Genomic DNA, 17,567 nt, shown 5'->3' on the forward strand with positions numbered 1-17,567 from the left:
TGAACACATAATCAGTTCATAACTCAGAGTTATTTGTAGATTGACAAAAGTCGGGACGAGAGAAGTTCACGTCCCACCATGGGACAAACACGCATCACAGGTACTCAACCATCGAGGACGGTGGTGGGATTTTTGGGGGTTTGGATGGAGCCCAAGTCACGTGTTCGAGGGTGGGAGCCAATCAGAAACCAGAAAGAGCGAGAGAGAGAGAGGGAGAGAGAGAGAAAGAGAGAGAGAAGGAGGAGGTCACGGGAGAGAGAGGAGCAAACATCAAAAGAGGCGAAGCACGCTGTACCATGCGAGCTCGCGCTCGAAAATCGCAATGTCGGATCCACGGTGACGCGCATCATCTTCATCATCATCACCTTCATCACCACCACCATTCTCACCATCGATCGCCGACGGAAACGTGGTTTTTTTCCATCGGAGGAACTTCGCAGGAGCACGGAGGGTGCGCGCGCGGGGAAACATGGCCGAAGGTTTACCCTCATCCTTCTTATTCTTCTTCAAATTATTATTATTATTATTATTATTATTAATAAAAAAAGTTGAATATTTTAACATGGCTCGCGCAGGAATGAAGGCGGGTGTCGGGGTAGTTGTAGCCGAACGTGTAAACTTGTTTGTTTGTTTGTTTGTTTACGCCATGTGATCGCACGCGCGGTCGGTTGTGAACGGGTTTTCGCTCGAGTAGTCGGTAATAAGATGCGTGAAGGTGGGACCGGGGGGGCCTGATCGCATGCGCACCTGCCCCCAGTCCCTCCCCTCTTCAAAAAAAAAAGTGCACCTCAATTGCCATGTGCACGTGGACGTAAAAACCCAACAACCCAGAGTTAAACTAGTAGTTGTGATGAAGCAGGGGATGAGTTCGATCATGCAGGGCTTCAGTTGTCTAAATGACCCCTGGGCCAGTGATGGTTCCAGGTTCACACCTTGTCTGGGGGTTAAAAAGAAAATGGGAATTTCCATTTTTGGCCCACACACGTTGAGAATCTGCTGCCCGTGTGTGTGTGTGTGTGTGTGTGTGTGTTGAACCAAGAAAACAAGAACAGCACTCCAGGTTGTTGCCGGAACTCCAACCTTGATTACCGACTCCCTCACCGGGATTGTGTTGCAGGAGGGCCGGGCCGAGACGCCACCAAGTGCCCGGGGCAGGAGGAACGGAGCCCGGGGCAGGTCCTGGCTGGATCCGGCTACTGCAAATGGTTCAACGTGCGCATGGGATTTGGATTTATATCGATGACCCACAGTGAAGGGCGTCCAGTGGAGCCACCATTAGACGTCTTTGTGCACCAGGTGAGTCCACTAGGATACTCGGGTTGGGTCATGGTATTGACCTCTGCTGGCTGGGTTTCAGCGTTCTGGATATTACAGATGGCACCTTCTGGAGCTACAAGGCTTAGTGACTGTGGGTGGTAAAAGAGAGCAACTGGCCTTGCTTGAAGACGGTTCGCCTCTCATCCGAAAGGCTTCTTCGGTTCTGTCTGACTAGTAGGGAGCATCAGAAGAATCTTCAAGCAAGTCCAGTTGCTCTCTTTTACCACCCACAGTTTACGATGACCTGAGAATCTTCACAGACGAGGCTTATGGTGCGTTCATGTGCTATGGGAATTATGGTAAATACCAAACGCCGACATGGAAAGCACACATGAAATTTTGATACACGAGTTGCCGAGATGAGATGAACTTTAACCTTTTCAACATGGCGGCGAGCGGTACAAGACTAGTTTATGAACCAAGAAAGAAGTGGTTTTCACCTACGGAAAGCTGACTCTCACCTTTTAAACGAGTCATGTTATTTATAATCTGTATATTATAGCCTAATACAAAATATTCTGTGGCCGTCCAAAGAACGCCAACAATGATCTAGATACTGGCTACTCTCATTGTGGCTACAGCCAAATTTCCAAAAACTGCGTGGCATTCAATGTGTTAAGAAAATCTCTACTTGTCATGATGAGGAAATCTGATCTCATCTCATTATCTCTAGCCGCTTTATCCTTCTACAGGGTCGCAGGCAAGCTGGAGCCTATCCCAGCTGACTACGGGCGAAAGGCGGGGTACACCCTGGACAAGTCGCCAGGTCATCACAGGGCTGACACATAGACACAGACAACCATTCACAATCACATCTACGGTCAATTTAGAGTCACCAGTTAACCTAACCTGCATGTCTTTGGACTGTGGAGGAAACCGGAGCACCCGGAGGAAACCCACGCGGACACGGGGAGAACATGCAAACTCCACACAGAAAGGCCCTCGCCGGCCCCGGGGCTCGAACCCAGGACCTTCTTGCTGTGAGGCAACAGCGCTAACCACTACACCACCGTGCCACCCCTGATGAGGAAATATTCAGCATTATTTGACTTTTGAGAACTCGTATTCCTGCTGCAGCTGATGAACAAGGCAATCTAGAATTGTTTTAGCCAAATAACAGGCCTGATTCTGAATCTGGTCCACCAGCTTTAATTTGTCAACAACAACAAAAGCATGTGAACACAACTGGAAAATATCATCTTCCCATAGCACATGAACGCAGCATTAGTGACACCATCAGGGTCCAGGATACCCCAACAGTGTGGTGGGTCTAGGTTTTGAACTCAATCATGACATATAGTGTGTGTGTGGTGGAGCGAACAAACAAAAAACAAAAAAAAAACTTGAACTTTAATAAGAACTCTCTGTTTTATGACGTCACGGGCCAGTTGGTAAAAGATTAATTAGGCTACACAAGGCCTAATTGTCTTGGCTTGGAGAGGATATGAAGCTCTTCTGAAACCTAGCTTCGGGAAGATGTTCAGTCGAATGATGGAGCTGCTTCAGAAATGTCGGGCTTGTTTTGGTTTTACCTCACGGCTCTTGACGAGTTGGTGGTTCCTATGCTAGCTCCTGTGGCGTTTCCTTTCTCTTTCTGGTGTCCAGGTTCGAGCCAGATGTCGTGATGTGCTGTAGTGTTTACATCCGATGCTAGTAGTAGCTTAAAGCAGGAGCCTGTTCTCACTCGGGTCCGGTTGAGGTGCTCTGCTAGCGGCGTTAGCTCGCGTTAAGTCCAGGTTCTGCGGGTTTAAACCGGCGCGAGGCTGCTACGTCATAATGAGACGGTTATGTTTTGAAATTGAGACCGTTAAGATGCGCGTGAGCAGGCTGCTGAGGCGATTAAAAAAATATATATTATTATAATTATTATTATTATTATTTTACCTGACTGACTAAACCACTGTGCCTCTTATTTACTTTATTTTTGCTCTTAAAACACGAGTTTGGAATTTATTCGGCGTGTTTAAGAAGTTATAATCGTATATATATGAGTTTAGCCCTGATAGGTGACGTTTTCCTGAGGCTAGTTTTCACATTTAGCTTCCCTGAAGCTATTAGTATCACAGTAAACCACTTCCTGAACTGCATGCTCATAAATATGTTTGCTTTACTGATTTTTTTTTTTCAAATTGAAATGAATTCATTTTACAGTTTAAAAAAAAAAAAATAAACAGTAATATTTGATTAAAATGTTTTTCATCAGACTTTTCCCCAGAATTACACTACCGTTCAAAAGTTTGGGGTCACCCAGACAATTTTGTGTAGTTTTCCATGAAAAGTCACACTTTTATATTTCCAACCATAAGTTGTAAAATGACTAGAAAATACAGTCGAGACGTTTTTTTTTTTTCTGGCCATTTTGAGTAGGGCTGTAACGATACACCGAACTCACGATTCGATTCGTATCGTGATTTTTGACCCACGATTCGATACGCCCGTGATTTTTTTTTAAAATGTTTTTTTAAAGTAGTAAATTTGACTTATTAACATTTACTTACTTACATTAACTATTTAATAACAAATAATTCAGACCACTGCAGAGAATGAGTAATATGTATGCAAAAACAAACAAATGTATATCCAAAATAATATTGTTGAGCCGCAAGCTCTGTTTTTTTCGGTTCTGAAAAAGTCATTTTTCCAAATCGTATAAATCCGTTAAGATTTTTTTTGGGGGGGGGGTGGCTCTCTCACTGTCTCGCTCTCATAGGGCCAATGATTTTCTGTGATCGCGGAAAACAGATGGAAATTACGGAATTTTTATGGTGAAACATTGCTCGCGTGTCAAAATGTAACTGGCGCAGAAGGCTTCCGTCCAAGCAGACATGCCTTCAGTGTTGCCAGATATTGCTAATGTTTTCCACACCAAAATATGTTCAAAAGCACCTAAACCCGCCCAATCTGGCAACACTGCATGCCTTTCCGGTCAGGTGATTGTGATTGGCTTGTGGCACACCTAGCCAGCCAATGAGCTGCTTGTTTACAGATTCGCTCCCCGCGTCGCAACCAGAATGGCGACCGCTTAAAAGAAATGAATGCTCTGCCAGTGGCGAGTGTGGACGTTGCGTGACTCGCAGAAGATTGTCGCAGGTCGGCGAAAAAACGACTTACTAATAGATATTAAAAAAAAAGTAATTTAAGTAAGTTTAAAATGTAATTTAAATAAAAAGTAAAGTATTCATAAATTGATGTTTGGAAGCGCCTCTGTTTTTGGGCTGAGGAGAAGTTTGAAAGGGTGTACCGCGATTCTGCCTTCTTGTATCGCGATACGGATCGTGGCTCTGCATATCGCGATTTCGATTTCGATACGCATATCGTTACAGCCCTAATTTTGAGCATTTAATCGACCCCACAAATGTGATGCTCCAGAAACTCAGGCCATGTACACACGTAGCCGGGTATTTTTAAAACCGAACATTTTCCCCCCCCTCCGTTTATAAAAATGTTTTATCCACACCACCTCGTCTTCGAAAAAAATCCCTTCCACACATAACCGAACATCTGCGTTTTCAATCACATTCATAAGCATTCCAAACCTGTAGATGGCATTATTTCCCCAAATCCTACCCCCTAATCACATCAGAATAGCCCTCTGTTGGCGTCACTTCCGCCTAAACATAAAACATGGCGCCAAGCTCGTTCGTCTGGACAGACTCGGAGACAGAATTGCTTCTAAACACAATTTTGGAGTATAAACTTCAAAAGACGCAAGAAACCGTTGATTGGGAATCTTGTCAGTAGTTGGGCTTCTAAAATTAAACATGTAAATAGCACCTGCACAATAATTAACGCTTTCAAGGCACTACTCCGATCCATTACTCTTTGTCCATGCTTAATCTGGCTTCTGCAGTAAACAAAGGTCGCACGTTTGACGTCAGGGCAGATTTGTTGTAATTTTTTTGGCGCAGATTGTGACGTTCTAAAACGCAAAACTCCGGTTATCTCTGTCTACACGAAAAGGCATACATGGGGTTTTCAAAAATCTTCACTTTGCCCGGAGTTTTTTTAAATATTCGTTTTTGATGTGTTTTCATGTGGATGACAGGCCAAAACGTAGAAAAATATCTTCGATTTAGCAGATACCCGGCTACGTGTGGACGGGGTCTTAATCTGCTCAAAGGAAGTAGCCTGGCAAGCCAGACTAAATGTGAATATTTAGTCTGGCCTCGCTCGTAGACATTTCCGAAGGGTGTGGGTAGGAACAACCCGCTGTCTTTCAAACTGTCTCTGTGCGTATAGGACAACGCTCTGACCAATCAGCGCAACAGTGACTGTGACGTAGTCAGAGCGACAGAAAGCAGTGGGGGAGACCTTGAAATAAAAAATTTTTCAAAACGCGTATTAATTAATAAACAGGTTCTAGATATTAAGAAGTTTGGAGATAATGACCACAAGTTTGGAGTCTGTACCACATACTTAACATACACTCATTTTTTTTTTTCAAGTTTTTTTCAAGAGTTTGCTTAAACTGTTTTTGCGAGTTTTTATTTAGTGGTGTTTGGTGAAATGATTTCCCTTAAATTTAAAATAACGGGAAAATAAGAAACAATCAAAAAGTCATGTTTCAAAGCTGTTTATTAATTCTTCGTACTGCACAAACTAGCCCCATCCTTTTGGCTACGAGCGGAGCCAGCTGGTAGATCAGACTTTTGCCATAGCCGGTCGGCAAAACAGCGAAAACGTCCTTCTTGAAAAGGAATGAGCGGAGAGCCTCTTCCTGCTCATGTTTCAACGAAAACTCCAAGTCTAATTCTTCTAAAACTGATTCCAAAGCAGAGTCAAACGAGCGCTGTTCAATAGCTGTAGCCATCTTTCCTGTTGTGCTTTCTTCAGCGTCGCGCAGCTTTGTCGTCACTCCTGCAAAAGCCCGCCCAAAGAATCCAAACAAAAACCTTGCGTTGTGATTGGCGGGCACGATTTCATGCCCGGGGTGTTTTGTTGATATGGTACGAGGCTAGACCCACTCGTAGGCAAAAATATTTTTGGCCGCTAGGCGGGTGGGTCTAGTTTACTAGGCTACAAAGGAAGGTCAGTTTTACAGCTTTTCTAAAGAGCTAAACTGTTTTCAGCTGTGCTAACATGATTGTACAAGGGTTTTCTAATCATCCATTAGCCTTCTGAGGCAATGAGCAAACACATTGTACCATTAGAACACTGGAGTGAGAGTTGCTGGAAATGGGCCTCTATACACCTATGGAGATATTGCACCAAAAACCAGACATTTGCAGCTAGAATAGTCATTTACCACATTAGCAATGTATAGAGTGGATTTCTGATTAGTTTAAAGTGAGCTTCATTGAAAAGAACAGTGCTTTTCTTTCAAAAATAAGGACATTTCAAAGTGACCCCAAACTTTTGAACAGTAGTGTATGTTATACTTAGCATATAATAATGGTTTGTTTTGGCCTGGTTATATACATGGGGCCAAATTACTCAATTCTGATTGGTCAATCAAGGAGGGTTTTTTGTTTTTCTGAAATGCTATTGGCTAGTTTGTTGCTTGGTTACGGTTACAAAAATCAGCGAATTTTGTCGACAAAATGGCTGACTCTGCTGACTCAGCAATGCCACGTTTCGCTATATTTGACGAAGAAATCATATAAACAATTGAAAGCTGCAAGCGAAAATGAAAATACCAAAAATAGTACGAATTTTTGGCTTTCCGTGTTTAAGAAATGGGCCGCAGAAAGACAAATGAACGACTTTCTGGTGGCGTATGAATGCTGTGAGTTAGACAAGGTGCTATCGCGGTTTTATGCAGTAAGTGAGGAAAGAAAATGAGGAAAACTACAAACCAGACTCTCTTAAAGTAATGCAGCATTGGATCACTTTCAAAATCCTCGTGTCGTGTCCTGTCGCCGTGTCATGATGAAAGATGCTTTAGAAACTGATTCAAACGTGCAAGATAGTCTCGCGCCCTGATTGGTTCAGAAAACGTGAATGACAAATGTTGTGAACTTGAACAGCTTCCGAAGTATGAATTTGGCCCTATATATTATAAACAAGTAATCGTATGGTTCCTCGTAAAATTAAGGCTCAATTTCATTCGTGATTTCAAAGTTTTGAAATTGCCCGAGTCGTGCAATTTTCAGAACTTCGAAATCACTCGTGAAATTAATCCTTAACTTTACTCGGCCCCATACGATTACCTATACTAATCAGTAAATGTCTAATTTTAATGAATTTAATAAATAATTTTAACATATTATTGTCCTGAAAACAGTGCCCTAGGTATGAACTGTTGCCTAACCAGGCTTCGTTTTGATCTGTAGTGTTGGTTTTGCTCAGTGTTTTTGGGGAAAATTTTGACCTTCATTGAAACAGTTAACTGAAGCATATTTAAGTAGTAATGATCATAAAAATCATTATCTTAATAATAATAATAATAACAGTGGTGGTTATGAGCTGTATGATAATAAATACCGTATCGTCATAAAGTCTGCTTTATTAGCAACATGCTAACTTTGTGATGAGCTGGGCTGTCTAGTTTTGTTCCGTGTTTCTGTGAAAAATGTAGGAAGGAATGATGCCACCGTCTTACTTTTTATAAAGTTCATTTTGTGTCTTCAACCTTTACAATACTTTCTTAAACATCTGAAGTCACGTTAGTAAAGTTCTGCATGTTTAGCTTCTTTGGAATGTCATGAAAATTGTTATAAATACGTCATGATTAAGTTAGTAAATGTATAGGTTGGGTACAACTTTAAATTGTTCCGTTTTTAGTCAGATAATTCACATTAATTTAATTAACGGAATTGATATAAATACATAGGAAATTCAGATATTTCTCGATCGTCACCTCGAGCGACTTGGCAAAATGGCGGCCAATCGCTCAACCATAAGCAAGGAAGAATTACACATGATGAAAGAAAATGCTATTCTGAAAAGTGCTAAAGATGCTACGAAGTTTGGTCTAAAACTATTCAAAGGGCAGGTGGAATTGGGATTTATCGATTTTATCGATTTCAAAACAAAGTATTTTATGTGAGTCGGCAAAACGACTCGATTTCGTCTCGATATTCGCTTCACCTTCAGCGAAGAATCCTTTAATAATAAGTATAATATTCTATTTCGTTGACTATAACAGCGTGGATTGTTTAGATTACATTATTGAAACCGTGTAAAATGTTTCCGTTACAATCCTTGACTGTGGAATACTAATATTAATTAATATCTATAAAGCGTGCATCATGCATAAAATTAACTGATGAATTAAATTCACTTAGGTGCACACTTTTACCTTTCCACTCCGTACACACGTGAGTCACACAAGTCTTGTTTACATCAGTATCCTATTTGTGCATTATAAACATCTGCAGGTGAATCGGCTCATTTCAGATCGATACGCTGTGACCTTCAGGGCATCGCTACAAGATTAAACGCAAACGCGCGCACACACACACGGTATCAAATACAACAAAATACAATTCTTATCCAAGTAAATATAACCAGCACAAAAAGCAAACTGGTGTGAGGTATTGTATTATATTTTCAGATATATTTAACATAAAGCAAGGCTAAAGATCAATCTCGGATAGGAATTTGATCTCGACTCGGTTAATTTAGTTTTGCGTTCGCACGTTAATAATGACGAGATTGGAAATACTAATTTGGAAGGCGTAAATTGGTTTACGTATAAGCCGTTGTGTAAACGGGCAGGACGTGGTTTCAAAAACAAGACTTTAATTAAAGTTGCCTTTATACACCATTCTGAGCACTAATGGAAACGTGATTAAAGCACGTGTGTATCCTAAGGGCTTAATTTTCCTCGCTACACTCAGATGGCTAGATTTTAAGATTTCATTTTGCATTATATCAACGTGGTCATTACTGTTGTTATTGTTTTTATTATTATTATTTGTTCCATTGTGCACTGCTTGCTTGCCGTGTTTTTCCCCCTCCTGACTGTACAGTTCATTTTAAAAGCTTCTCTTTTTTTTTTTTTTCTTTATCTGATTGATGATCATTATAAATAATACCGACAGAACCGGAGCTCTAAAGCCGCCACACACACTCCGAGATCGTCCTAATGGAGGTGTGTGTGCAGGTGGGAGTGAAATTGACAGAAGAGATGCAGCGAGTACGAGAGCAGGAGCATGGCAGTGCGTTTGTTGGACTTTCCTGGAACACTGGATTGATCTACAGGCGTAAAATTTGGAAGTTGGAAGACTTTACATGTTTGTACACATCCTCCCGCACATCCTGCTTTCTTAACAGGATGAGGATTTGACGTTTAGCTTAATAATCCTGAGAGCTCGGTCAGAATAAAGACATTCATGGATTAGGTGTGGGTTGATATGATACAAATACGGTATCATGATTCTGAAAGATATTTCTCTGATACGCATGATGTGATTGTACTTGATGCTTCTTTATTTTGTGTCTGGAAAAATTTAATTAACACTGAAGCGCAGGAAGAACAAACGTGAAAATTTTAAACCGTTAATGCTTTTGTAGAAATGTAATCAGCCTAGCTGTTTCCGATCCGTTTTGTAATTTAAAAAAAAAGAAGAAAAAAACATTTTAAGAAATCGATAATCAACGATATCATGAGGAAAAGTGTGTAATTTTATCACAATTTAGCATATCGGTATCATATCATCATACTGTCCAACCTTCTTATCATGCACACATGTCAATCAAGGCTCGGTCCAAATGACATTTCCATTTCCAATGGACCAGATTTTAATCTACGGTCAGGGCTCGAAATTAACTTTTTTTCTTTGTGTCCCCCAGTGGTCCCGAATTCTATGTTGTATTGTCCCGAATGGAAGCAATAGTGTCCCCATTTTTTTTCCTCTCTGAAATAACCAGTGGTTAATATTATCATATGAAGTTACTATTATATTTGTAACTATGCGATTTTGAACCCTTTATATCATTTTTACAATAAGTCACAAAACACAAGTGACACATGTCCTATACATCATCTACTTCAAAATTACAGTTATTGCATTTTCAGTTTATTAAACTTTGGCAATCTCACTGTATGAATAGATACCCGTTTATTTAAAGGGGCCAACTAGCTCATTCAGAAAATGTTTCAACTCCCTACATCTGCAGTACACTTTAGTTGAAAATAAGACCCCTTTTATGTTCATTTCATCTACTTATACCTTGAATATCTGTTGGCACTTATAAGGCCAACTTATAATTTTCACCATTACCATTATCCATTTTTATGAACTTTCCGTTATCCATTACCGTTATCCATTTTTATGAATTTTCCGTTATCCATTACCGTTATCCATTTTTATGAACTTTCGCTGCCGAAACGTGGGTGCAAATGTTAGCAACATCAACATAGTGCCAGGTCCGAGCCTAGCTGTGCTGCTGACTGACTAAACTTTCTGAACTAGAAAGACACCAAGAAAACTCACTTATTCTGTTGAACGGTATCTTCCGTCAATATCATCCACATCATTCCTGTTGTATTTTATAACGTGTCTAACAGTGTTCATTCAGTTCATTCAGTTGCTAGCGTTGCCTGCAGACCAGGCGATGACACTTTGGATCCTGAAGGTCCCGGAGACGTTATGTCTGGGCTTTCAGTTTCTTCCCCGCGGTCGGTCCGCTTCAACCACTTCAGCATTTTTGTTCTGGCAAGAGTCGGCGCAGCGTGTGCGGTAGCAATTCCATTCCAAGTCCATATAATGCGGACTCCGGCCGAAGATTCTAGAACAGAATGCGCTGCTCTGTAGCCTACGGATGCAGGTGCATCGAAAGTGTAGCTACTATGTATTTTTCGCTGTTAACGTTTTAAAATTAAAATTGACAAATTAGGTGAATGTCTACGTATGGTTTACGGCTTTGTAAATAATATTAATGTAGAACTTTTTTTCTAGATCTATTTTTTTCCATTGTCCCAGGATTGTCCCAGATATGATAATTTTGTGTCCCGATGACATTTTTTATGGTCCCCGGGACGTCGGGACACCGTTAGTTTCGAGCGCTGTCTACGGTGCTGTGCAAAAGTCTTAGGTACGTGTAAAGAAATGCTGCAGAGCAAAAATGGATTAAAAAATAATGAAATGAAATGTTTCAACATTAAAAAAATACAGTAAGCTGTAATAAATGAAACATAAGGAAATTATTTAGCTCATTTATAAGGAGCGTCTTACAGAACCAACCATAGTTCTTCTGGACACCTTGACCATCATGCTCGCTTCGTAACTTTGCACCAAAAAAAAAAAAAAAGAGTAGCCTTCGTTATGTTTTATTTTTTAATCTGAAAAGTCCTCTCTTAAAGGGGAACCGAAGTCATTTTTAAACTTGCTTTATTTCTTAATTAACGTGTTATTCAATGATGTTTTCGGTTTTAGTAACCTTATATCGTGACTCGTATTGGCAACTAATCACAATTAAATATGATACTTATCGGCGTATTCGGTTTGTAGCCGTGTTGAGTTTAGTTCGTTTGGTCCACGGTAGGCGTCGCTTATCCGCGCGATCTTCACGAGACTTGCGCGAGACTTCGAAACGTGACTTGTCAGCCAGGTGTCAGTGCCGCCATTTTGAAAACAGTTTTCCAAACGAAATATTGCACAAAAACGAGTTTAAATGACGATTACCGCCTACTTTTTTCAAATTTTCCTGATTGCTATCAAAACAAAACAAACTTCCGGCTTGATTACGTCAGCGTTCGAAAGCGGGCGCGCGCGTCTTTTGACAGCGTTGGCAGATGTCGGTCACTTTGATTTCCGCTATACGTTTTCTTCCGTCCTACAATGTCTCGCACAGGTCTCAACAAATCTCGTTTATGGCCATCGCTTTGACATATGGACTGATATATTACAGAGCATATTTAAAACATTCATAACTTGCTATAGCAGCGACAAAATAGCGATCAAAAACACATTCCGATATTTAATAAAATGAGAAATAGAATTTTGATAATAAAATATTTGCCTTCAGTTCCCCTTTAAAAGTGGGAATACACTGTAAAAAAAAAATGATTGGCTGATTTAATTTCAAAAATTAGTGCAACATTTTTGCATCCATAATTTTATGTAGAAAATGCATACATTTTGGGGCATTTTTACACGTAAAATTAAGCTGACTTTACTAAAAAATAATAATAATAAATCTGAATTTCACTTCATGTCTTTACTAAAAAATATAGATTTCTCCAGCCAGTAAATTTGAGCTCTTTCGTTTAGACTTTCTTAATATTTTAAAGGAGAACTGAAGGCAAATTTTTTTATTATCAAAATTCTATTTCTCTCATTTTATTAAATATCGGAATGCATTTTTGATAGCTATTGTGTCACTGCTATAGCAAGTTATGAGTGTTTGAAATATGCTCTGTAATATATCAGTCCATATGTCAAAGCAACGGCCGTAAACGAGATTCGCTGAGGCCTGTGCGAGACATCGTAGGACGGAAGTAAAACGTACAGCAGAAATCAAAGTGACCGACATCTGCCAACGTTCCCTGTGTCCGAAATCGCTCACTTGTTCACTACTCACTACATAGGGAATTACTCTATAGAGGACTATACAGTGAGCTCATTGGTAAAATGAAAAAACGCTTTCGGACACTAGTCCGTCGTGCTGGTATTTACGTCATTACTGTCGCACAGTTAAAACGTGCCAGATCATTCGGCTGGTGGGTTTCAAAATAATAAACACACGCTTGTGTTTTTGTGATAAATCCATATTATACTGAGCGCATTTCCCACATTAATCAATACAAAGTCCCTGCATCCTTCAGTTCTTTTAAATCAAGGCTGAATCCTTTCTTTCTTCTTTGCCACCGCCTTTTATTAAATCAAATTTGAGACTTTTAATTTGATTTCTTTCAGCGCGACCGCAATGCATGATGGGATATATTGCTTTGGTTAGTGACCATCGTTGTACGCTACTTTTCGTGATGCATTGTGGGATACTTTTTTTTTTAACGCTGCGCCGCACGCCCTCTTTCGAACGCTGATGTAATCAAGCCAGAAGTTTTGTTTGTTTTGGTAGCAGTCAGGAAAGTTTGAAAAAAGTAGGCAGTAATCGTCATTTCAACTCGTTTTTGTGCAATACTTCGTTTGAAAAACAGTTTTCAAAATGGCGGCACCGACACCTGGCTGACGCTTCACGTTTCGAAGTCTCGCACAAGTCTCGTGAAGATCACGCGGATAAGCGACGCCTGCCGTGGACCAAACGAACTAAATTCAACACGGCCAGAAACCGAATAGGCCGATAAGTATCATATTTAATTGCGATTAGTTGCCAATACGAGTCACGATATAAGGTTACTAAAACCGAAAACGTCATTGAATAACACGTTAATTAAGAAATAAAGCAAGTTTAAAAATGACTTCAGTTCATCTTTAAGTAGCAAAAGCAGACCGGTGCAAACTCACATCAGTGACCAGTCGGTCACTTCATGATATAAACAAATAAAACCCGAAAAGTTTGAACACCGTCGTATTTAAGAACATCTCCGGTAAAAGACTGGATTAATTATTTGAAAACCTGACCCCATTTAGATTTGCTAATTTATCAGTGCTAGCTCCACTTTGCTAGCCTCATGTTTGCTTGCAGTCAGAACACCTTTTGATGGAGATAAACAAAACCCTGTAAAACATTACGTCAATTGCATTACGTCAATTGTTTGAAACAAGCCAACAACAGCAGCAACAAAAAAACCCCTCATAACTGTAAACCCATAAGAATTAACAGTCTAATGTGCTTTTACCGATGCAATCCTCCCTTTCGGTGTCGTAGCAAAGAGTCCAAATGCTTCGGCGTATGGTCTAATGGTGTGATGTCAGAAGATCTCAAAATATTTAGGTGAGTATTCCTAAATCTGGCGGCACGGTGGTGTAGTGGTTAGCGCTGTCGCCTCACAGCAAGAAGGTCCGGGTTCGAGCCCCGTGGCCGGCGAGGGCCTTTCTGTGTGGAGTTTGCATGTTCTCCCCGTGTCCGCGTGGGTTTCCTCTGGGTGCTCCGGTTTCCCCCACAGTCCAAAGACATGCAGGTTAGGTTAACTGGTGACTCTAAATTGACCGTAGGTGTGAATGTGAGTGTGAATGGTTGTCTGTGTCTACGTGCAGCCCTGTGATGACCTGGCGACTTGTCCAGGGTGTACCCCGCCTTTCGCCCGTAGTCAGCTGGGATAGGCTCCAGCTTGCCTGCGACCCTGTAGAACAGGATAAAGCGGCTACAGATAATGAGATGAGATGAGATTCCTAAATCTCCTGAACGTAGGTATTGCTAAAGATGACAGACAATGTTTGTGCAAAATCTTCAAATAGTGACTTTACTGGACTTATTCTTTTAATTGAGCCAAGTTCAGATAACAGCATTTTAAGGTCAAATCTCTTTTTTATGAGCAATTTGTACTGCAGTGAAGAATTATTATTATTATTATTATTATTTTATTATTATTTTTTTAAGAGTGTATGCTACTCAAACACATTCCAGACTTTTTTTTTTTCCTTTGACGTTTAATTTTGTGTTGGGGAAAAAAAACCCAAACGAACGTTCGGGACTCTAAAAGATTTTGTAAGAGGGTATTAGGCAGAAAAAGAAAATTACCAGTCAAAAATAATATTTTATATAATCCTGATGATCGCCGCAGGCGTGAAGATGAGCGCTGCAGGCGCGAAGTCCCTCTAGGGGGGTCTGGGGGCATGCCCCCCCAGAAAATTTTTGAAATTTAGACTTCATTTCCTGCATTCTAGGACATTTTCAGGGTGAAATGGCGTGTAATTTTTGATCAGAAATATTGCATATTTTTACTTTTTATTTTTTTCAGTTTCACTCCTGAATGTATCAGATGTATGTATGGTGTTTGATTTGGTAACAAAAGTGAAAAGAAAATAAACAACAATGAATTGTATATAATCTTTTGATCTAGTTACAGTATTGAATAAAAAAAAAACCCAACAGTATTCTATTTTACGTGGCACAAATTAAATCGCAGAATGTCTGTCACTGACTGTCATCCATAATATTTTGACCAAACTACTCAAAAATTAAATTAAAACTGCACCTCATTTTCCAGGTGAATACTTTGAGTCCTATGTTATTGTATTCTCAGGAATACAGCCACATACCCCCATGAAACCCCCTTGTTAATCAATGTATCACACATACCTTTTCTGTCTTTTTGTGGAAAAACGAATCAATTTTTGTAACATTCAATTTGGGGCGTTTGTTGGGATTCATCTTGATCCAGAAGAGTGAGTCAGCAAAAAAAATGCGGTTCTCCCGCCAAGAAAGAGGAAACTACAATGCAGGGTGTTTGGCAATTTTCGACCAATCAGAATTCGCGATTTATTCAGTCCGCATGTTACAAGATTCAGTGCGGGCCAAAATGGCGGAAGCGATGAAATATTCTGATTTTTTCATTTCAAGTTTTCAGTATTTTTCGTATTAAACTGTGTTTCTTACGATTTGTAAATGATGGCGGAACATAACTGGATTTATCGGATGACATGTGGGAGTATTCATGTGCGAAAATTTTCGGCATTATCGTCCGTTTCAGTATCCGTCTGTGTGTATACTTGCCCGTTGAAATCGGCAATCGCCCGTCAAATTTACGGGTGAACGGGTCTCTGCCTAATACCTTATTTTGTAATGTTGTGACTCAATGTCGAAGTCATAAAATAAAACCCGATAACATGAAAGTTTGTGTGGAAAAAAATAGGGGGCTAAAACTTTTGAGGCACTGAGATTGACGTTAAAAATGAACGTTCTGGGGCAGATGTAGGATGCGAGCTCAGATTTTTCGCAGAATCAGGGCACTGAGTAAAATCTGTGAAAAAAAAAAAACTTTCTTTCTTTTTGTGGTGACATTCAGAAAAGTGTAAACACATTAAACCGGTTTTATTTTATAACACCGGAATTTGTGTTTCAACAAACAAAATTCCAAGCAACTTCTTCATACGCAAACTCTTCTTCTCGCTGCTCGTTTAATAACCGACGCACGAATGGCGATTGGATCGGTTGTCGGATAAAATAATCGGATAAAATAAAACTCTGTAAAACCTCCGTACTGTACGCAGTGCGATTATAAAGCAGCAACACGCCGACTTCTCGTTGTTATGGCAACACTGACGCGTCACGTTGTTCCACACACGCACGTAGCTGTAGATCAGATTCCACGTCACGTGTATTTTAAGACAGATTTGATCCGTAAAACCTTTTGCGTGTAAAATTCGTTCTCGGGTTCAGTTTATTAGCGCTGGTGAAAATTCTCGCACGTAAACGGTTTCTTTGCATGTTTTGAATTTTTCAATTTGGTTTTCACTGAAATTGCCGCTGATGTTTTGTTTCATTCGCTTTGCTTGGTTGCGTCGTGATGTGTGGATGAATTGTTCAGGAAGTGGATGGGGCTTTAATGAAAATAACTATTCTAACGTGAATTATTATAATGTTATAAGAAATGAAATTATTATTATTATTATTATTAATTTCCTAAGCAATAACATGTTGCATTTATTTATTTTGAACCATCTCCCGTTATATTTAATATTGTGGAGCGTCCGTGCTCGAGCTCCACCGAACTGATAACAAAACATTAACTTTGACCTATTAGTACTTCCTGTTTCTTAGCCCACCCCTTGCTTGATTGTCAGCTAAGACCTCCTACTTAGTGTTCTGAGAAAGCAGGAACGCTTCAGGCTTTCAGGAGAACCTGTGTTCACTTCCTGTGTGTGTGTGTGTGTGTGTGTGTGTGTGTGTGTGTGGGCATAGACACACCACTGAAATGCTACTGCTGCATCAACAGAGCATCCTGTGGCACTGCTGTTCTGACCACTCCGAAGATTACTGTGTGTGTGTGTGTGTGTGTGTGTGTGTGCGCGCGTGTGTCTGTGCTTCTGTATGTGAAATGCAGGAAAGAGAAGAAAAAGACTTCGCACACACATGCATGTGTGTTGGGGGTCTAACGTGTGTGTGTGTGTGTGTTGGGGGTTGGGGGTTCTCACTCTGCAGGCATTCTTTAAAAAGAGGAATTTCTTTAAAGACAAAAAAGGGAGGGGGGGAACTCCCCTCCCCCACAAAATCACATATATACTTGCGCGCGCACACACACACACACACACACACACACACACACACACACCTTTAGGTGGACTCTTTCTCCAGTCTGAGTGTGTGTGCGCGCGCGCACGTATCTGTGTGTGTGGGCATGTGCTTGCTGCATGTAGTGAGTTTTTCTACTTTTTCTGTGTGTGAGAGAGAAAGTGAAAGGGTTAATGTGTGTGTGTTTTAAATTTTAAATGTGTGTGTGTGTGTAAAGGTTAAATCGG

General features: G+C 40.4%; 1 protein-coding gene across 1 annotated transcript in view; it reads left to right on the forward strand.

Annotated features, from left to right (window-relative positions):
• Window positions 1-469: 469 nt before the first annotated feature.
• Window positions 470-17,567, forward strand: part of lin28b (lin-28 homolog B (C. elegans)) — a 49,407-nt gene continuing 32,309 nt past the window's right edge. Inside the window, exons 1-2 of the mRNA XM_060906581.1 lie at window positions 470-479; window positions 1,118-1,296. Coding sequence (XP_060762564.1) covers window positions 470-479; window positions 1,118-1,296 — 189 coding nt within the window. The remainder of the gene's footprint in view (window positions 480-1,117; window positions 1,297-17,567) is intronic.

Source organism: Neoarius graeffei, chromosome 2 (genome assembly GCF_027579695.1).
Source record: "Neoarius graeffei isolate fNeoGra1 chromosome 2, fNeoGra1.pri, whole genome shotgun sequence".
Classification (NCBI taxonomy): Eukaryota; Metazoa; Chordata; class Actinopteri; order Siluriformes; family Ariidae; genus Neoarius; species Neoarius graeffei.